This window comes from Carex rostrata, chromosome 23 (genome assembly GCF_964058835.1).
Source record: "Carex rostrata chromosome 23, lpCarRost1.2, whole genome shotgun sequence".
Lineage (NCBI taxonomy): Eukaryota > Viridiplantae > Streptophyta > Magnoliopsida > Poales > Cyperaceae > Carex > Carex rostrata.
Genome location: NC_135940.1, coordinates 619819 through 642589, shown reverse-complemented (window position 1 = coordinate 642589; position 22771 = coordinate 619819). Strand labels below are relative to the sequence as shown.

At 33.0% G+C, this 22771-nt stretch overlaps 2 protein-coding genes and 1 long non-coding RNA gene across 3 annotated transcripts; 2 read left to right on the top strand and 1 right to left on the bottom strand.

The window, feature by feature from the left end:
• Positions 1-8551: 8551 nt before the first annotated feature.
• On the top strand, positions 8552-9043 carry LOC144575158 (putative calcium-binding protein CML46). Its single transcript, XM_078325276.1, has one exon. The coding sequence runs from the start codon at positions 8552-8554 to the stop codon at positions 9041-9043; it is 492 nt and encodes a 163-aa protein (XP_078181402.1).
• A 542-nt stretch (positions 9044-9585) lies between these two features.
• LOC144575044 (SMAD/FHA domain-containing protein) lies at positions 9586-11792 on the bottom strand. Its single transcript, XM_078325163.1, has 6 exons — positions 11503-11792; positions 11139-11203; positions 10990-11050; positions 10234-10380; positions 9775-9899; positions 9586-9670 (listed from the first exon to the last, which is right to left on the bottom strand). The coding sequence occupies exons 1-5, from the start codon at positions 11744-11746 to the stop codon at positions 9775-9777; spliced, it is 642 nt and encodes a 213-aa protein (XP_078181289.1). The 5' UTR covers positions 11747-11792; the 3' UTR covers positions 9586-9670.
• A 9429-nt stretch (positions 11793-21221) lies between these two features.
• On the top strand, positions 21222-21892 carry LOC144575119 (uncharacterized). The gene is made up of 3 exons (XR_013518362.1): positions 21222-21353; positions 21500-21658; positions 21850-21892. It is a non-coding gene; the product is annotated as an uncharacterized LOC144575119 (long non-coding RNA).
• Positions 21893-22771: the final 879 nt, after the last annotated feature.

Sequence of the window (22771 nt, the reverse complement as noted above, 5' to 3'; positions counted from 1 at the left end):
ATGCGGTGCATTGAGAAGTGGTTCGTGTAAAAAGGGAAACCGCTGGTGTGGCGTACACTGCACAAAAGAGGGAGAGAAGAGAAAGGTTTTGAAAATACAATTAAGGAAATCAAAAAGAAAGAAAAAAAAAAACAGGAATTCAAACCGACTTGTGTCTCTTTGTATCATCCATTCCTACGGTTAATTAAACTGGACTTATCCATTTCATTATTTTTAGCACAAGATTGCGAATCGGTTAATCGTGTACTCAAAATTTGTATATATAACTGGAGAGGAGTAGAGAGGCGTGTGTATCTCTAACAAACCCCCACGGGAATTATCCCTCGTGAGATCGTTTGTTCTAATTCTAACTAATTAAAGTAGTAAATCCTTGTAAAAACGGAAACAATTTAGCGCTACCGACGACTCTTTGCTATTTTTGTAATTAGTTATGTAACAATTTTTTTTTTCTAGTAGTACATTTGAGTTATTGAGTATAGCCAGTTCATTGTTTAACCGAAAAATAGACACGTCAAACGCTAGATAATTACTTCTTTTTCTTATGGAGGGCATAATTTGACAATTTTTTTTTATTTTAATGATATTATATAAATATTATCTCAATAAAAATGATAAAACTCGATGCATGTTTCACCGTACATCAAACGACTTGGTATTATCAACGATTTAAAATTCACGATCTTTAATGAATCGTCAAACGATACCAAAATTATATGAACTTCAATTGTAAAGATTTATATTTGTTCAATAACATATATGTAAAATATATTTAAAATTTTTATTATATTTGATTTTTTTAATTAACTGTTATGTTTGTTAAATTATCGCTAATGTTATAGCATTATAAATTTAGCTCAAGTTATAAATTTAGCATTATAATTAACTGACTGTTTGAACTTTGAAATAGCAAAAACTAACTCGTTATAACTTAAGCTGAAATTATAACGTTATGACATTATTTGGACTCTTTGTAAATGTTTTAAGTTTGTAATCGGTGTGAATTTGCTATGTGTGCATTGCTATATTATTTGATGAAAAGTTAATTATTTAGATTATTGGTTAATTGATACTCATTCAAGCATATCATTGATAATTTAGAACTAATGTGGGAGCAGCTTGGGTTGGGTCCGACCGTCCGATGACCAAAACAACCATTGGATCTAATTTTAATTTCTTCGGTTGATTAACGGCCTCTTTTTGGTACTCGTTCTTATACTTCTCCCGGTCCGCTATAGAACCAAAGAAAAAGTTGAAGACACCGTGCGCGCTCCATCGCCCTTCTCAAACTCAGAAGTCTCTGGTTGCATTGCGTCGTGGTTCGGCAAGCTCCTCATTGATCCGTTGATCGTGGTTCGCGACTCCTGTAATCCCAATTCCGTTTCTACTCCCAATCTTTTCTACGATCTCATATATTCTTTTGTTGGCATCTCTCTCATCATTTCACCCCAACCCTTTTTTTCTTTAGAAATGACAATTTGCTTTTTGCATCTCCATGCAACAGATTGAGGAAGTTTGTTCCCAACAAAATTACTATCTGGCATTTGGCTTTCTAAAGAAGGCCAATTTAAATCAACCAATATAAGTGCAGTTTGGTAATAGCTCTGATGATTTTAGTCAGAGACAAACCAAAGCTTGAATGATAGATTTGCTTCTCGTATCACTTTGCTTGTTGTTTCACATTCCAGATCCGTTATATGACTGCAATTTTAGATGACATTGATTCATAGTTCAGTTTTTTTTTTGGTTCAATTTCAATACTAGCTAACTCATTCCCTTTTTCTTTACTAATTAAGGTATATCAATGATTTCTTTTTTTGGGCTAACTCATCCTCTTTTTCTTTACTAATTAAAGTATATCAATGATTTCGTGTCGGTACCTATTTGCAGCTGATATCATGACAAGGTTTTGGTTTCATATGTGCAACGACTTGCACAATTTCTTCAACAATGTCTTTTTTTTGAGAAAAAAAATGTGGGTCATGCCCCCATTTGATTTCATTGAACAAGTTACAAAGGTTTAGTAACTACAAATTAAAAAGCAAAACCAAAGCTCAATACAGTTGAGCAATAAATAAGTGTAAATACAAACAAAAAGGAAAAGACCATGCTAAGAATTTTAGAAGACAGTACATATAAAATGAAAACAGAAAATTTATTTTTTTCTTTGCTTCTGATCCACCTGCTGTGCAGTTCAGCTTCATCTCCAAACTCAGTACCAGCGGTACCGGTTTTGGTACCAGTCTTTAGTCTGTGCTTCCTTTTTACCAGAATCACATCCTCTGCGACTAGCTCCACACCAGAAACTGATAGGCCTAAGAACTGAGAACAAAACAGATAACACATCCTCATATGTCTTAGGCAATGCAACAAACACCTTATATGCACTCCTTTGTGCTGCCATCAAAACCAAACTAAAAGAGTAGCAACAACTTGATCAGAAGCACCTTGCATTGCTACTGATCCGACAACAAGAGATCAGATGGAATTGGGGTTGCTCACAGGGGTAGCCATGATTGAGAAGGAGCTTGACGAGCCACAGCACAATGTAACCAGAGGCACCAGTCGAAGAGCACATGGTGCCTTTCACTTTCTTCTTTGTTCCATAGCGGACCCGGAGAAGAGAAAAAACGGAGGAGAAGAACAGAGCAATTTCTACGTACCCTTTAAAATTAGGGAGGATTCAGAGTTGGAACGGGAATTTTTAATGGAAAATTTGTAGTGTGCTCATACAAAATTCTAAAATAGCCAATTTCTCCAATTTTTGAGGCCACAAGAACGGCTGTAAAATTAAAGGAACTCGATGTAGCAGAATTTCTCTCCTTCCGTCATCTACAAATTCGCTCTTCAGATCCGAGCTTTATACTTAATTAATTAGATGTAGGTCTACAGTCTACACTCTACAGGAGGCACCCTAGCTGGCTAGCTACATCAACATGAGTAGTCCAAAGAGGGGCTGAATATGAATTAAAGAGACTACAAATTGAAAGAGAAAGCCCTTCATCAAAATTGGGAACGACCGAACGAACAAAGTGCAAGAGCAAAAATGAAATTAACAATGTTCAGCAAAGCACTGACAAGTATTAACCTGTACCCCGGGCCCCTTAACAAAGTCCAGTAAAGCCCAGCGCCCTAAACCAGCAGCCCCCAGTCCGTTGCACTTTGTTCACATCATATTTTATAGCTTCTAACTTGACTTTATACTAAATTAATTATAATGTTTAAAATTATCATATGCAGACGCATCACTCGTAAGATAGGCAGGTCTCTTGCGGGTTTCAAACCTATGTAAATTGACCTACCGTTGTAACGGTCCATGAACCGTTGCAACAGTCGGGGCAAATTACCTTGTTTTTATCAGTTCTATAAATAGAAACAATGCCAAGGTTTGGACAAAAACTCTAGCCGTCTCCAACTTTAATATTTTAAATTTTCAGATCTAGAGAAAACCGTTATTGCTTGTGCACTTAAACTTCAATACTCATAATCAATCTCAAGCTTATTCAATCAATACAACAACTCTTAGAGTAATTATGCGAGATCAACCATTAATCCTTTGAGCCTTAGTTGCTCATTTTGTTATCCTTGAGCCTTTAGTGCTCGTGAGTCGATTCCGTTCTCGGGTCGTGTGACTTTCCAGAAGATTGTAAGGGCTCACCGGTTCCGTCTTGTACTCATTTCTCATTGGGTAAAGAAAGGCGCATCATCTCGAAGGTCACGGGTTCCGGAGACGTAGGCATTAGTGCCGAACTCTGTAAACAACTCTGGTGTCAGGTGTCTCTAAACTATATTCTTTATTTTATTTTATTTTATTATATTATATTTTAGTTTAGAACCGAGTTATTCGAGTTTCCACCAAAAATAACTCGAAAACACTAGGGACTTATAACTTAGATTACAAAGTTTAAAAATGTCATATTCACCCCTCTCTAAGTATCTTTGAGACCAACAACTAATATGTATTAGTTAAATAAATTATATATTTTTTAAAATTTGTTTTACTATTTATTTAGATGGGTGAAAAATTATTATTTTTAGATGATCTAAAATTTTCAGATCATGTGATTTTCTATTCATCTAAAAGAAAAATACAAAAAAAAAACTCTACAAAATATAAAATTTAATTTATAAGTATATATTTATATGGAGATCATAATATTAAGCGGTTTGAATCAATCATTAGAATTTTTAAATAAAAAATTTGATTCTATAGCACAAGCCAATATACACTATGCATGTACCATAGCCTCCCTTAAGTTTTTTTTTTTTTTTTTTATAAAACAAAACAAGAAACAAAAATACACCGTATTATAGTTAGTATGCATACAATAAATATTGATATTCTGGTCAAGCAAAATATTGATCTTGTGATACCGTGTAACAAGTCCCTTGTGGTCTCAGGCCCATGCACATATACTTTTAGAAAGACCCATTTATTTGTGACTCGCTACAAATGACACTGCATGGACCAACGTTCAAACTTCAGGCCACGATGAGAGTTTCAATTCCTTTTGATTAAGGGCCTGTTCGGCCGATTCACTATTCACGTGGGAAAAAAAAAATTCAGTTGAACTGAATTTTTTTTTTCCCACGGGAACAGTGTTTTTCAGTTCAAATCCCGTGCCCGCGCCCATTCCCATTTGTCGGCCGAACAGGCCCTAAATCTACAATATCTTTAAGTTGAAATTTCTTTCATGTCATTAACTTTTATATGTCGAATCGTATTTTAATTTTTCTCTATTAATTTGTCCTAATTAAATAACTCTTATTCTTTTCATATTTATGTATGATGTATCCTCATCTAAAAAAGAACATATGATATACATATCACACACAGATACATATATATGTAGGTATATACACGTCTATATGTACATATATGTACATATATATGGAGAATGACTAATATGTTTTCGGTACGTAGCATATGGGCTAAAGTGCTACCGATCTAAATTTGAAATTTCAAAATTCAAAAAGTTAATCTGAACCGTTTATCTTGTTCTCCATATTAATATGTGCTTGGAGACCAAATTTTACATTTTTTTTACTATTTATTAAGTCACTTTGAAAATTGCCGATTCAACGGTGGCTTAACAAAACAGTAAAATCAGAAGTCACCATTGGATCATCAATTTTCAAAGTGGCTTAATAAATAGTAAAAAAATTCAGAAAAATGTAAAATTTGGTCTTTAAGCACATGTTAATATGGAGAACAAGATGAACGGTTCAAATCGACTTTTTAAATTTTGAAATTTTGAAGTTAGACCGGTAGCACTTCGGTCCATATGCTACTGAAATTATTAGTCACTCTCCATATATATGTACGTGTAAATATATATATGTGCGCAGACACACACACATACAACAATGAAACTTTTAAATTATTATTATTATTATTATTATTATTATTATTATTATTATTATTATTATTATTATTATTATTATTTGTACTTTCTATAAAAGAATCGTGTATTTGATTGAGTTTTTTTATATTGTACGAATTTTTACAATTTGAAAAAGATATTTATTTATATAAAAAATTTGAGGAATGCATAAATTGTTTATAAAAATTATCTCATTCTAAGAATCAATTTTTCTTCTATAGTTATTTTCTTTTCTTTTTAGAACAATGCGTTTAAAAGAACCCAATTAAGTTGACAATTGATTAAATTTCTTTTACTGGTATGCATAATTAGTTACATCAAGGAGAATTATATTTTATTAATATATTAATATAAGCTTAATTAAACTCGTGATTATCTTAATTAAACCTATACAAATAATACCTCAATTGAATGTTTTTTTTTGTACTTTCCTCATCAAATAATTTGGTATTTTCGTTGCATTGAAGAGATACATTTTTTAAAAAAGTCCCCTTGATGTGTTCTTAAAATGATGTCAACCATCTTACGTGCATATATGACGTGTGAAAGCTATAATTGCATAATTTTTATTAATTAATTCATACTTGGGAGTAGTGTATTAATGGTCGGGCGGGTACGGGTACCCCGGGTATATCCGGGCACGGGTACGGGTACGTCTCGGGTACAGGTATGACAGTTACTAGGGTATACGGATACGGGTATGTCGGATATTTTTTTCAAAAACCATACCCTACCTGTCCTATACCCGTACCCGTGTACCCTTGACGGGTAGGGCGGGTACGGGTATTTTTTTTTTTTTTTTTTTTGCTGTTTTTTTTTTCATTTTTTTCCGTTTTCTTTCCTGATTTTTTTTTTCTGTTTTTGTTATGTGTTTTTTTTTTTACTTTAAAACAATAAAATATAAATAAACAAAACAGAAATTAAAACATAATTTTAAAAACAGAAATTAATCAACAGAAATTAAAAACTGAATTTTAAAAACAGAAATTAAAAAACAGAAATTAAAACACAGAAATTAAAAAACAGAAATAAAAACAGAATTTTAAAAACAGAAATTAAAAAACAGAAATAAAAATAGAATTTTAATAACAGAAATTAAAAAACAGAAATTAAAAAAACAGAAATTAAAAAACAGAAATTAAAACAGAAATTAAAAAACAGAAATAAAAACAGAATTTTAAAAACAGAAATTAAAAAACAGATTTTTAAAAATAGAAATTAAGGGTTTGGGGGGAAATTTGAATTTGGGGTTTGAATTTGGGTCAGGAATAAGGGTACGGGTACGGGTAAGGGTAGACGGGTACCCGGGTAGGGTAAAGTCGGGTACGGGTATAGTCGGGTACGGGTATGGTCGGGTAGGGTATGGTCAGGTATTTGTCCTAAAAAACCGGTCCGGTCTGGTTTTTGCCCGTACCTGCGTACCCGAGTACCCGACCCATACCCGGGCTCGGGCACAGGTACCCCGGGCGGCGGGCACGGGCGGGTATGGTCGGGTATACCCGTTAAGGGTATAATTAATACTCTACTTGGGAGTCTAGCCAGCTGAATTACAAATTTAATACAATTAATCATTCACAGTCAAGGTCAACTACAACTTGGCCGTTGTAATTTACAGCGTGCTAGCTGCGTTCAAACTATATATATATATATATATATATAGATAGGCTAATTTGCTATCGGAAGCACTTCGGCCGAGGTGCTTTCGGAATTATATTTTAGTGTGTGATGATCAAACAACAAATCTAAACCGTTAGATGTTCAATCTATTATAAAATCTGCTTGGAGACCAAATTTTACATTTTTTGGAATTTTTTTACTATTTATTAAGATGGTTTGAAATTGTTGTTTTTTAATGGTGCAGAATTTTAATAAAAACAGCGATTTTCAAACCATCTTAATAAATAGTAAAAAAATTTTAAAAAATGTAAAATTTGGTCTCCAAGCAGATTTTATAATAGATTGAACATCTAACGGTTTAGATTTGTTGTTTGATTATCACACACTAAAATATAACCCCGGAAGCACCTCGGTCGAAGTGCTTCCGGTAGCAAATTAGCCACACTCTCTATATATATATATAGAGGAGGGATCAAGTATATATATATATATATAGAGAGAGAGAGAGGAGGGATCAAGTTACAATAATTTTTGAGTTACAACAAGTTACAACAAGCATTTTCTACATTTTCAAAGTCCAAATTGTCGATCCAAACCGTTAGATGTGATCTCTACAATAAAATGTGCTTGGAGACCAAATTTTACATTTTTTGAAATTTTTTTACTATTTATTAAGATGGGTACAAAATTCAATGGTCTGAATTTGACTAGTTTTTGTACCCATATTAATAAATAGTAAAAAAATTTCAAAAAAAATGTAAAATTTGGTCTCCAAGCACATTTTATTGTAGAAATCACATCTAACGGTTTGGATCGACGATTTGGACTTTAAAAATATAAAAAATGCTTGTTGTAACTTGATCACTCCTCCTGTGTGTGTATATATATCGAGTTGGAGCCAAGTAACCAATTGCTCGTGGGTCAAAAATTAAATTCATTACTAGATAAACGAGTTGTTATTGACTGATTATTTTTCATTGACCTAGCTAGGACTAGGAGCATGGGCAACAGAGATTTAAGTTCTCTCCAGTTTTATCAAAAAAATGCGCTGCGCTGGAGATTTTCATTAGGTATATATGCACACTAGCTATATATATATAAGAATTTGGTGAGGATAAATACTATTGCTTTTTTTATATAATGTGATTTGATTTGACAGAATCAGAATCAGGACACATTAATCATACCACTTCACTTTTTTCTTAACTAATTAGTGTGCTCGGTTAAATAGTAAATACTAATTACTATCGATCGTCACATAATTAAAGCAGGATATATATGTCCAGTATTGTATAAAATTGAGAGATGATATAGCGTCAGGACTCAGGATCTTTCCAAGAAACTCTGTTCCTTTTTGTTTATAATTAAAAATGGACGGACTTCACCTAACTCACCTCACTATGCAATTTCTTCACGCCTAGTCCGAAATTAAAGCTCTTGCACCGTTTCTCTATATAATCCTTATCTAAATGCCTAAATCCAGAATGATCTTTCAGTTTACTAACATTTCAGTACACATCATGCTCTCATACAACACAACCATTTATCAAAAAATGATGCACTGTTGCACCTTACAGTTCATGCTGTTTATTTTCTCTTCTTTCAAATACATTGCTCAAAATGGTTCTCTCTTTTTAAAAAATAATGATAGAGAAGAAGAGCCTCTTTTAAAAGGTCCAAGCGCATCATTCGCATTCAAAGAAGACGTTGAGGTTAGTTATGAAGATGTTAATATAGTTATGAAGAGATTAGGTATGATAATTGGCAGTAAGTGCCAAAATCAGAACCTAATAGAAGAGGCTAATGTGCTGTTAGAGGAGAAGGTAGCTAGTGTGGAGGAACTGAAACAAGCATTTCAGGTTTTCGATATTGACAGGGATGGGTTCATAACTCCAAATAAATTGTGGGTTTTAATGGAAAATTTGGGGTTAAGTGAAGACATGAGATATGAAGATTGTCAGAGAATGATTAAAGTTTATGACATGGATGGTGATGGAAGAATAAGCTTCCATGAGTTTAAATGCATGATGGAGAATGCAGAATAAGCAGAATTCTCTTCTTCTTCTTTTTTTTTTTTTATGTTTTTCCTTTTCTTTTCAATCTTGCATTGTACATTTGGAATCGATGTATTACTCTAGGTCGGGTCGGGTTATAGTTGGATTCAAATCAGATCAGATCCGAATCAGTTTGACTTTTTTAAATCATTGGGTCGGGTCAGGTTTAAATTGGATAACCGATAGATTTTTTTCATCATCTATGGGTTGGATAACTAAGCTACAAGTACAAGACTAAATCGTCATTCAACAAAAATTCATTTTGTTTTCCATAATGTCTAAACAGGAATGTCGTACAAGTTGCTACATTAAGAATCAACTACTGATCTTTCATTTTTCATTATTTTCCTTTCTATTCCTTTTTGTCTTTCATGTGTTAAAAAAAAAAATCTGATCTGAGGTTTCAGTGGGGAAGGTGGTGTAATTAAGTGTTAAATTATCAACTATACAACTGCCATACTAGTCAGGTACAGTGCTAGTATGTACCAGCCAGTATTCAAACCTTAATTAACAGTAATAACTTGAAAGCAAAATAATGGAGAATTTCCCCTCATCTTTTATTACTAACACTATTTAAAACAACATCTAGAGTATTCAACTATTCATTTCATTTCAATCAAGCATAGCTGATAGCCCCCTTACATCTGAATGGCTTTATTTAAATTTTAAAAATTCCAGAACAACAACCATTTTACTTAAAATTGAAATTTTCAATCTCAATATCAACTCGTAGTTTTCGAACTTACAGCCTGTGGTTCATTGGTTGGCACTGATTCAGACACTTCAGCTTTGGTTACTGATTCAACCTCTGCTTTTATAACTCGAAAGACTGCCAGATTCGTATCACCTGAAAATATAAAAATTCAAAGCATTCATATATCCCAGTTCACAAATGTGTATTAAATAATATATGCATTCAAGTACTTCCGAAAGATGCATATACCATACTACGTAGATCTCAGACATTGAGCAGTCTGATTTTGTGCATAAACCAGAACTTTAATTAAATGCAACAAGGAATTAATCCAATTAAGTCTCGATTTTGCAATGATTCCTCAGTCAAGCTTCATTTTTGTCCCAATTTAATAGCAATTTATTATCATTTTCATATAACTGTGTAAAGCGAGGAGCCGAGGATGCTAAAGCAATCAGAAAAGTCATCAGGATAATTATTCAAATACCAAATATTAAGATACTGCCAGGTAGGACCGGTGTAACAGCACCAGGTCTGAGCTTCTTTTCATTGATAAACGTGCCATTTGTGCTATCTAGATCGGTGACCAGTAACATTCCATCCTTCTTGTCTAGGCGAGCATGCAGACCAGACACTGCTCAACAAAAAAAAAAAAAAAAAATAGTTGGAGTTTACTAAAATATAAATGGAAAAACAAGAAACTTCTTTTTGTCAGTTTTTTGCATATCCTTGCAAAATGTCAAAGATAAACTATACGCTTCAAGTATGATCTAATTAAAAAAAAAAATCCTTCCTCTCCCTTCCTGCCCCATATACTTGACTGAGCAAAATTTAATCCAGATTTGCAATATATCTTTGATACAAGAAAAAGGGTAATTTTGGTACATCTACAGAATTAGAAGAGTAGCATTGTTACAGTTTCCATTTTAAAGTGCGATCTGAGATATATGTAGTTTTTGCAAGGGTAAAAATTATGATTTTGCTGTCTTATATCACTAAAATTATTTTTACTATCTTGTATTGAGGTATGGATAAGTGCTACTACAACCAACCAACCTATGCTTCTTTTTGGATTGATTTCGGGGTTGCATTTTAGTTACTGGAATTTCAATTGTTGATATGAACAAAAAAGGGAAAAAAAACAGAACAAATACATTATTCATGGAAATTAATTAGGAAATAAACATGGAACCCGTGTGAACAATATTAAAGATCAGTGATCATTAAATTAATAATCCAATACCAGTAGCAACAGGAAGTACAACATCTGCTTTCTCTGGGACCCGACCAACAATCACTGAACTCTGCAATAGAAATTGAGTTAAGAACTAATAACAAAGGAGCAGTCAAATATATTAATTTAATTTCATCATTGAAAATAGCAAACTTAACTGATCCTATTTCAAATGCACCTGGTCGTGCAACTTTATAGCCAATGTGGCGACAATCACCATCTCCTACATTACTTAAAGTCAAAGATGTAAATTTTGAACAGTTAACTAATACTATTATAAGTTCATACTGTTCATGCATGTTCAGTTGATATCATTTTTTATTGTGATATATAAAAGAGGGAAGGGACATCAAATTTAATTTGTTCACTTGCCAAACTATGTTGAACATGATAAGAATTTTGAAAATTAATTAAACTTGAGAGAGTTTTTTATAACAAAGAAATGATAAGAATTTATTGTCTCTAGCTCAATATTGGAATGAAATTAAATGTTATGAAATCTGCAAAAGTGAAAAGAACAACCTATGGGCTCAAGAATCCACCTTTCAGACAAACCAGCCGAGGAACTGTTGCTAGCCGAGCACCTCAATCCAGTGCGTCTCCTTCCCTTGGCCAAAACGAGACAGGAAGCTTGATTTCGCACCGAGCTCTTCAAACAGAATGGATTGGTGGAAGCGAGAGAGGGACAACTAAACGAAGTGGAACGAAGAGAAGATCTGGGGCTGGCGAAGTGCAGAGATGGAGCAACTCTCGCCATTGTTTCCATTTTCAGTTATTTTTCTTCTTATTTTGTTTGCCTAACGAGGTTTAATTTGTTTGTGGATGAAAGATGTAAGGCCGAGAGAGAGATTGACTTCTGCGTAAAATTGACGGCGGGGATGTCCCGTGTGGGAGAAGGCTGGCGCGAAACGACAACGGTCAGATTTTGGTCTCTGTTTCATATCTGGGTCCCATGGCCATGGGTCCCTACGCGGCTCGCTTTCGGTTCTCATCCCTGTGCATCCAATTCACCGAAGAGTTGTCGGATCCAGTGTTACAGTAATAATGTGTTTATTATATTTATTTATCTGTTATATTATTAGATTAAATTATATAAGCTACTAATTTACTCAATAATTATTTATTATTCGTTTCATTACTATTATCTTAACAGATAACAATAGAGTATTGGCCGATTTTTTTTTAAAATACCCCAATATTAAGTAAAATTATTAAAAATAACCACGTTATCTCTAAAATTTTAAAAATACCCTCCCCGCAGATATTATCCGCGCTCCGTAATATTAATTCCCCCCGCGGATTTTATCCGCACCCCGACCCTTTTATTATTTTTATTTTTTTGGCACAATTTTTTGTTATAAATATTCAGATCAGAAGTCAGAGAGAGAAGGAGAAAGAGAAAGAGAAGAAGAAAAAGAAGGAGGCGTGTTCAGCTGGTAAATCAGGTATGCACTGTTCATATACATAATACATATACGTATTTACTATTTATGTTTTTATGTATTTTCTTTTCATGCACTGTTCATATACATGTACATATACGTATTGACTGTTCACGTACTGTTCACAGACTATTCACCGACTGTTTGTTCACTGTTCACGTACTGTTCATATATACTGTTCAAATACTGTTTATATATACTGTTTAAAAACTGTTCATTAACTGTAGGAATACTGTTCATATATACTGTTCAAGTACTGTTCTCAACTGTTGACAATTGAAATCAGTAAAATAACCAAATATTTGACATTTATGAATGTAGTTCATTGACCATGTCTATTGGAATTTCAGTACATTTTGGAGGGAAGTTCATAAATGATCAGTATGGTGTACGTTACTCCAAACCTCCAGTAAATACGTATTGGGTTGAAGAAAATTTCTCATTCGAGGAGTTGCATTCGCTTATTTATGAAGCAAGCGGCTACAATAGGAATCACTGGAAATTAGAAATACAGGCCCGTATGCTCCAAGCAGGAAAGTATCTCAGAATCACATTGGGAGATGAAGGAGCATTCAGAGGCCTGCTTAGGAAGGTTGTGAGGTCCGGTGATCCTCTGTTGGAAGTTTTTGCATGCCGAATTAACCGAGAGTCAGGAGGTAGATGTTCATCCTAAAATTTGGTTGTAGAAAATTATCAACCAAATTATGAACCACATACTCCTCTATTTGTACCCGGAGCAATGCCAGTACTAGAACCAGAACCAGAAATATACAGTAATTCACCCCAATCTCCACCTTTTATCCAACCCCAATCACAATGTCCACCTTTTATCCCACATATATCTGTAGGTTCTCCATCCTTACCTGGACCTGAACCAAATCCTCACCCCAGACCGTCACGAGTACAGGAAAATCCAACGGAGTCGGAATTTGAATTTATGAACGAGGTATCGGATGAGAATCTGCAAACTGGGGATGAATGGGGGGAAGGAGACTTGGATGATGAGGTAGATGAGGAAGATGAAGAAGATGAAGAAGATGAAGAAGAATACACACAGCCCACTGTGAGGCAAAATAGAGATATGCCGTTAAGTGGCCGTTCTGAGACTCACCCGTTCTTAAACTTCAATGACACATCTGCTTTTTGAGAAGAAGATATTTCTTACTATGGTCATCGGATTGAATACAAGAGTAAGCTCGCAGCAGGCCAATTCTTCACCAACAAAAAGCAACTGACGAAAAAGATCAGAGAGTACCATGTTGACAAGAACCAAGAGATATATACGAAGAGAAGTGACACATCCCGGCTAGAAATTAGATGCACATCATCGGGTTGTCGTTTTAAACTGAAGGCAAAAGCAACAAATATTGGAGATACATGGAAGATAACTGAGCAAGACATGCCTCACACATGCACATCTGAGTACACCAGGACCGACCATGCACAATTGACGGCATCAATTATCGCAGATATCATCGGGACTAGCATTAAGAAAGACCCCATTATGAGCATCCGGAGTGTTGCAAACTGTGTAAGGGTTAGGTTTGGCATTATAACCCCGAAGTACAACAAACTTTGGAGAGGTCGCGAACTTGCAGTAGCCCGACAATTTGGGAGTTGGGAAGAGTCGTACAACTTTATGAAATTATTACTTCTCGTAAACTAAAAAAAGTAATCAAGTACCTCAACAGATGCCAATGAAACTCAGTGCTCTGCATGAGTCATCCATAACAGAGGACTAAAATGTTCCGTGCTGTTATCAGGAATTGGCTCAAGATCAGGGTCCGGTGGTGGTACTCTCCTAGGCCGTCCCCGTCCCCTAGCCGCCATCCTACGTTAAAAAGTAAATTAGACATGATACTATTGGGTAAAATACTCTAATTCCGGACTATTAGAACTATTGACTATGTATAACTGGTTGGCTATTAGAACTACTGACTATGTATAATTGACTATTAACTAATGAAAATTCTAGTTTAAAATCTATTTTAATAAGAATTAACAAGCCTTTTTAAGTAAAATCTCAAAACTCTTAAAAGTGATGAAATTTGGTATATATTTATCAGATACCAACAAATTGATAATTTAATTTACCAATCAAGCAGTAAAATTAATTTGTAACAGCAAGTCCTGCATGCTTAGTATATGACTCGATGTTCTTGTCAACAAAACATTAAACAAAATAAAAAATACGAAATTCTAAAATATGAATAACAAAACAAGGGAATTTTCTTTTTAAAACACACCAGTTTATAGGTCCTACGGTGTTTTAGAGCACAGTTATCTTTAGGGAAAAAAAAAGCAAGCATACCTCCTATTTCTTCCATCTAATCATGCCTTTTTATTTAATTGTATTTTAAATAGTTATTTTTTTTAGAATGAACTGGACAATCCTTTTTAATTTCTCAAATTTTCATTATTACTCTATGGTTCATTAAATTTTAATCATTGTCAGAATCTAACTACTGTGTTCGTTTTGAATTCAAAATAGCCACAACTCATAAGCTAATTTGCCACAGTATTAAACCTGTATAACTATAATATATCAAACAAATCTGAGAAGTTTTGTTAATGATATGTTTTAAAAAAAAATCACAAACTTATACCATATTTACAAAACTATGGAAGTATTTTGCTCCATGTTTCAAATTAATTGTTGATACAATTTTATTTGAGGCAGAAAAGAGAGAGGGGGCGGGGGTGGGTGCTGTCTGGGCACAATATAGATTAAAATTTGGCACTTCACGGAGAGAGAACGCATAGGCACGATAGTAGTATATAATTATGCCTGCCTAATAACTCCTACAATGCTGCATGCTTTATATGGATAAGTGGTACATCCCGGCCATCTGATCAAGATCGGAGCCAATCCGGCCCACACCTATGATGCACAGGATCCTTTAATATTAGTGCAGATTTTAATGGGACGGTCCAAATCTATTAATGCATGCTCCGTTAATGCAGAGGATAGGAGTTCGATCACTACTGCCTCTCCGTCCTTTTGAAAAGTACTAATTAATTGTAACTATATATAGTTAATTATGAAAACATTAATTATTACCCACGTGACCACATCTAAATTAATGCTACTATTCTCTAATCTTCAAAAAGTTAATAATATCCGAATGACAACAATTAATGTTGTGGTTTCATCTATAAAAAATATTAATTACATCCTTTACTTTAGTAATTATATATGTAATTAGTCACTTAAGATTTTAAAATAGCCTACCAAGTTTTCAAAAAAGATTTTAAAATAGCCCACATATAAGTTTATATTTAAAATTCAAATTTTCAGCATGCAGTTCAAGATTGCCTGAAGCACTATCTAAATTACCATTTTAATGTCGGCAGTAAGAACTAAGAAGGGATTTTAATTGTTGGTCCAGCATAGAACGAGTCCATTTAAGAATTAAACTTAATTCCTATACATTATACATCATAAAAGTTCAACAATATATTCACATCTAGAATGGAAAAAATGTGCCATGTCGTGACTAACACGTCGTAACTTTGATATGGTGCTATGCTGTGCCATGATCAAGTAAACAGTGACACGTGACGTGCCGTGCCACGTGATGTGACCAAAATGTTGAGGGGTAGTCATAGCATGCCATGTCCAAATATAACTGGTTACGTTTCTCACATTTAACTATTTTTTTCATAATTTAAGTTAGTTTATTCAAGATTTATCATTTAACTAAGACCTAACAATCCTAATTACACGTGACTCGCGTGATTACGTGACATGCCGTGCCGTGACCGGATCTTTCGCGTGACGTGTCGTGCCAAATTTTTGAAAAGCTAGTCATGGCATGCAAACGGTCACGACACGCACAGCATCAGTGTTGCTCATACTACACTGACCCTTTTATTAAATAACAGTCAGCATTGTTGTTCAACATTGACGCTTTAAAAACAGTCAGTGTTGGTTATCAACACTGACTGTTTGTTCATTTTATTTTACATTTTTTTTTCCTTAATTGTTTTTTTTTTCAAATATCATAATTAAAAATATATTATTTTGATTTGAACATTTTATTGAACACATGTAATACATCAATTTATTTAATAATATCAAGTTAAAACTTAAAATCTTTCAACTTTTTACAAATACGAATTTAATAATCACAAGATAATACAAGAAAACGGAGAATCCTAATGAAAATCACAAGTTATATGAAATGTGATTTTAACTGGGATTTTGCGTCTGTTGACAAATTTTATAAGGGAATCCAATTAAGTTATTTTTAGATATTTTACAATACAATTAAGTCTTCCAAAATTTATAATATATTTTTAAACTTTGATTAGTTGTTAAGAAAATACGTACATAAATAAATAATATGATAATTTAATTTATGTTAAACAAAATAAAAATATGTTAATTAGAAAATTAAAATTTTGTAAATTTAAATTGTAGATAGATTTCATGTTAGTCTTGAGAGGAAAGTCAAATTAATTTCACTTGTATATTTAAAAATAAATTGTTAAGGATGTATAACTATTTGAAAATAAAAATTTATGCATTGTGTATATTTTGTATGATATTTAATAATTAAGTTTAATTAAGTTAAAATTGAATTTATAGATGCAATAAATATTTTATCGTTGTAATTCATAAAATATAAAAATAGGATTGGAATTATATTTGGTAAGACGTTCTGTCACACCCCAAATCCCGGATATAACAGCCTGCCGCGTATATTTATTAAGACATATATATACGCAAGGCAGTGGGTCTTTTATATGCATTACCAATATCCTCATTTGTTGTATCCGTGTAATAAACCTGAAAATGACCCAAAGGGAGGGGGTGAGAATAAATTCTCAGTGCGAATTTTGCCACAGTTAGATTATTGGACTTGCAATCAAAACCCAAACAATAACAATGCAAACAGATATATATATATATATATAATCATAAATAACAGAATTCCAATGCTCGACAACAGTTTATCAGATGAATCACAGTTAACGGAATTTCCAAGATGAATTTCAAACACAACATATATTTTGGCTTAACTCAATTCAATAGGGCTTGTAGCAATTACAGATGTTCTTTCGAGCTGGACCCTTTATCAAACCCACATCTGTAGGGTTACTGACACCTACAGATGGCCCACCGAGCTGGACCCTTTATCTGACACCCATCTGCAATTGCTTGGCTTAACAGTTATTAAGGTCTGGTTCAAGTCACATAAAGAAAATCCTTTTTAGAATCGTTTCCAATATTCGTCATATTCAATTGACCTTCCAAATGCATTAATACGTAGGAGAATGCCACCGAGCCATAGACGTTACACATGTCACCCACGATTTCCAATCACATCTCATAACATAATCACCCTCCCTCGTCCCAACCGGTACTGGGAACATCGAGGGTCGTTCACCTAAGGCCATTAGGATCCTGGGAATCCAAGTCAGCATACAGCCCGACTTGGCAAATTCATTGGATCCAAGTGCTTAACTTCGTAAATCCATTCACATACATATCAAATCAAATCGTGGTGACTTTCAATCAAGATCATATCATAATAGATCGACACAACCTATAACCATACCAGCATGCAAATCATTCAAGTCACATCAATTCGAGTTTAATTTGATTGGGCTATGCAAATGTTTTACACAATTCAATGATGCAATCAATGATATTCAACATGACAAACGAATACACAGTTTAATTCCTGAAAATAAAGTATCAAACAAGTCCAAGAATCCCGCACCTGATTACGACGAGCGTACCACTTAGTTATGGATCAGACGTCTCGAAATGTCCAACAAAGTCTTGCTCGGCCGAGCCTACACCTATATTAAATGTACCCTTGGTTTAACCTTTGTTCGGGTGCTTGCTTGAGTTGTATTAATCTCTTTATACTTTCCTTAACGAAATTCATATATTTTGGTGTCAACCATTTCTTCATTGGTCTTAATTACTTAACATCTCTTATCAATTCTCATATTCACGTTTGGGTCCTCTAGACCATACACAATTCCAATTTGGTAACAATTCCTTTATCGTCTCACTATTTTGGTTCTCGTAACAATTCAATTTGCCAATTAATTAAACCCTAATTTGGTCGAAAATTGAATTAATCGCTCTATGTCAAGGTTGAGAGAGAGGTTTACCAATTACAAGTCTATTTGGTCGGATTAGCCTAACCGATCAACAACATTTCCAAATTTCGGATTTGGTACCAAAAACCCTAGAAATGGGAATCCAAAATCGAGGTGAAATCGGGAAAAGAATCGACACATAAACAACCAAGGAGGCTCAAGGAGCTAGTCTACAAGTAATTCAAACACAAATCTCGGGTTTAAAACGAAAAACCCTAACAATGGTGAAATTCGGATTTTGAGGGAGAAGAGGAGAGAAGGGAATACCAAATGGGAGAGCTAGATGAGATCCACGTCCAATTTCTCGTTCCTACCTTCGATTTCCCGAACTTTCGTGAAATAATGGAGCTCTCTCTCTCTCTCTTTTCTCTTTGGGGCGGAACACACACCAGGCAGGGAGAAGGGACGGAGTGAGAGAGAAAGAGACAGAATTTTTCTAAATAGATCCTCACATTGTCGCATAAAACGTTATAACGTTTTGGTAAATCGTTATAACGATTCAGCTGGTGAAAAATGTAGGAAATAGTGTATAAAACGCATAATTTAGTGTATAAAACATTATAACGTTTTCTGAAAACGTTATGACGTTTTAATTGAATCCAGCCTTCATAAAATTGTCATTTTATCCAAGTTTTACAGTGAAAAACGTTACATAACGTTTTAAAAACGTTATAACGTTTTACGAATTTTTTTTTTTTTTTGCAGATGTAACACGTTCGTTGTATAGTTCTTAAAAAGTTGTTAATGATGGAATGGAAAACCTAGCTAAGTATGATTAGTAATTTACGTGATTAGTGAAATTTAGACAATTAACATCAAATTTTGACTTTAATTTTAGAAAATATTTTGTAATGAAAATTATATTAGTAATATTTATACAATAATTAATGTTATAACATGTTTATTGCTTAATTAAATGATTTTAACACATTATATTATATAGCATTACATGCATATTGCATATATGACTCACATCTTCTATGCATTAACATGAAACATAAACTCTTGTTTCGTTAGTTAATGAAGACGCATGGGAATTTATCGTCCGTGGGTCAATCGAAAATTTATGTGGGTTGAATTTTATTGAAAAGTAATAATTTATGTGTATTATGGAAATTTTGTAAGATATTTAACAATTATGTTTATTTTTCATTTTTTTTGTTTCATTTTCCATTCTAATTTACATTTTTTTCCCTTAATTGTTGTTTTGTCAAATATAATAATTAAAAATATACTATTTTGGTTTGAACATTTCATTGAACACATGTAATACATTAATTTTTTTAATAAAATCAAGTTAACACTTCAAATATTTCAAGTTTCTAGAAATACAAATTTAATAATTACAAGAAAATGCAAGACGGAGGATCCTAAAGAAAATCACAGGTTATTTGAAATGTGATTTCAACTGGGATTTTGCATCTGTGGACAAATTTTAGAAGGAAATCCAATTAAGTAATTTGTGGATATTTTACAATACAATTAAGTCTTCTAAAATTTATAATATATTTTTAAACTTTGATTAGTTGTTAAGGAAGTACGTACATAAATAAATAATATGATAATTTAATTTATGTTAAACAAAATAAAAATATATTAATTAGAAACTTAGAATTTTGTAAATTTAAATTGTAGATAGATTTCATAGATTTCATGTTAGTCTTGAGAGGAAGGTGAAATTAATTTTACTTGTATATTTAAAAATAAATTGTTAGGGATGTATAACTATTTGAGAATAAAAATTTATGAATTGTGTATATTTTGTAAGATATTTAATAATTAAGTTTAATTGTTTAAATTTCAATTATTTTATTTTTCATATTTTTGTTTGTTTCATTTTCCATTCTAATTTTTATTTTTTTCCTTAATTTTTTTTTCAAATATAATAATTAAAAATATACTATTTTGATTTGAACATTTCATTGAACACATGTAATACATTAATTTATTTAATAAAATCAAGTTAACACTTCAAATCTTTCAAGTTTTTAGAAATACGAATTTAATAATTACAAGAAAATGCAAGAAGATGGAGAATCCTAAAAAAAATGACAGGTTATATGAAATGTGATTTCAACCGGAATTTTGCGTCCGTTGATAAATTTTAGAAGAGAATCCAATTAAGTAATTTGTGGATATTTTACAATACAATTACGTCTTCCAAAATTTATAATATATTTTAAAACTTTAATTAGTTGTTAAGAAAGTATGTACATAAATAAATAATATGATAATATAATTTGTGTTGAAGAAAATAAAAATATGTTAATTAGAAACTTAGAGTTTTGTAAATTTAAATAGTATATTTAAAAATAAATTGTTAAATAATTTTGACAAATTAAATTATATAGCACTACATGCATGTTGCATATATGACTCACATATTCTATGAATGAACATGAAATATATACTCTTGTTTCGTGAGTTAATGAAGACGCGCAAGAATATGTCGTCCGTAGGTCGATCGAAACCGTTAAAATTACTAGTACAAAAAACTACTTGACCGACCTTTAACCACCAACTGTTTTAATTAAATGACAGTGAATTCACCAACACCGACTCCTATTTTAAAGGAAGCGTCAGTGTTGCACAATTCAACACCGACCCTTTTATTAAATAACAGCAGTCAGTGTTGTTTTTCTATACTGACGCTATAAATAAAAGCAGTCAGTACTGAAAGGAGGGGGATGGGTTGTGATTAATCAGTTTTAATGGCAGTATCGGAATACAGTGCGGCAGTTTATAAAAGGAACCAACGGCTTTGCAGGAGCTTTTGCGGAGTGTCTCTGCGGCAGTCCCAACTTGTACCAGGTATCTGTTTATCTATCTATCTATCTGTCGTGCTGCTACATTATACTCTGTGTGCATTCCACAATTTTTTTTATTCAATTTGACAATGCCTTGTGTTGGATTATAATTCAGCTTTAATTGATCTGATCTTTCCTTTGGTGTGTCAGGCGGGAGGGAAAAAACCGTGGCACAGTGTGAACTTTGTGTGTGCACATGACGGTTTTACCCTTGCAGATCTGGTGACATACAATAACAAGTACAATTTAGCAAATGGAGAAGATAACAGAGATGGAGAGAATCATAATCTCAGTTGGAACTGTGGCGAGGTCAAACAAATTACCTATAGCCATTTTTATTTTTTTTGTTTTGCTATACCCAAGTAAAAAAGTTGCTTTGTGTAAAGCATACAAAGTATCTTACTATTCAATATTGATATATGCAACATCATCATATCCCTATTTTGAAATGAAAAAGTAAAATATGTCCTGTTTTCATTTTTGGCTTTTAATAAACAAAGGAGGGTGAGTTTGCAAGTATGGGAGTGAGAAGATTGAGAATTAAAGAGGCAAATGAGAAATTTCATCCTTTGTCTGATGGTCTCTCAGTCTCAGGTATGATCGTAGGTTGTTTTTTGTGTTCTATTTCTTGTCACTTGCCAGTGCATGTACAATGTACAATCTGGCTGGATAGCTCATTTCAAGAATTTGTGTAATAATAATATTTCAGGGGGTTCCAATGATATACATTGGGGATGAGTATGGTCACACTAAAGGAGACAACAACAATATATACTTGCTAATTTTAATTGCAAAAGAAAAAGTGAATCCATATTTTTGTACCCAGTTTATTTGCAAATATGATAAATTATCCCTTCATTATAATCAGAGGAAGTTTAGACTTTCATATCAAGTCAAGCAGAATATAGGGTTGAAAATTACTTCTCTTCTGAGCCTGCTTTCTGATTCGGCAAGGGTTAATTAACAATGTTTAATTACTGAGTTAACATGAGGCTTAAATGTGACATCTAGCATTAATGTTTAATTCAAGAGACTTTAGATTAAAATGAGGTTATATATAGTGCTTAATTGAGAATTAACCGAGGCTTGATATAGGGTTATGCATACAGGTTAGCTGGCCACCAGGGCTTGGAAAGGGGTTTATTGCCTTTGTGTATGCTCAATCTGTAGCTGCTTTTTTACTAGCTTTAAGTACTTTCTGTTGAATAGCTGGCTTCTATTGTGTTGATATAAAATTTGAGGGTAATTGATACTAATAATGTTGACATTCATTGTAATTTAGGTTGGAAGTTTACAAAAGCAAAATTTGGTTAAATTAGTGCTTAATTTTATGTATTAGATGTAATTAGCTAGTTGGGTTCATATTCAGGACGATTGAAATTTTGGGCACTTCTGATTTGTATGATGGAACCATTCTAACGA

Bases quoted from the DNA above. Each gene is read 5' to 3' on its own strand.
- LOC144575158 (XM_078325276.1), top strand. From the start codon at position 8,552: ATGATGCACTGTTGCACCTTACAGTTCATGCTGTTTATTTTCTCTTCT.
- LOC144575044 (XM_078325163.1), bottom strand. From the start codon at position 11,746: ATGGAAACAATGGCGAGAGTTGCTCCATCTCTGCACTTCGCCAGCCCC. The intron at 10,381-10,989 runs GTATTGGATTAT...TTTGTTGAGCAG, and splicing joins TGTACTTCCTGTTGCTACTG to TGTCTGGTCTGCATGCTCGC. The intron at 9,900-10,233 runs GTATTTGAATAA...TTATATTTTCAG, and splicing joins TGGCAGTATCTTAATATTTG to GTGATACGAATCTGGCAGTC.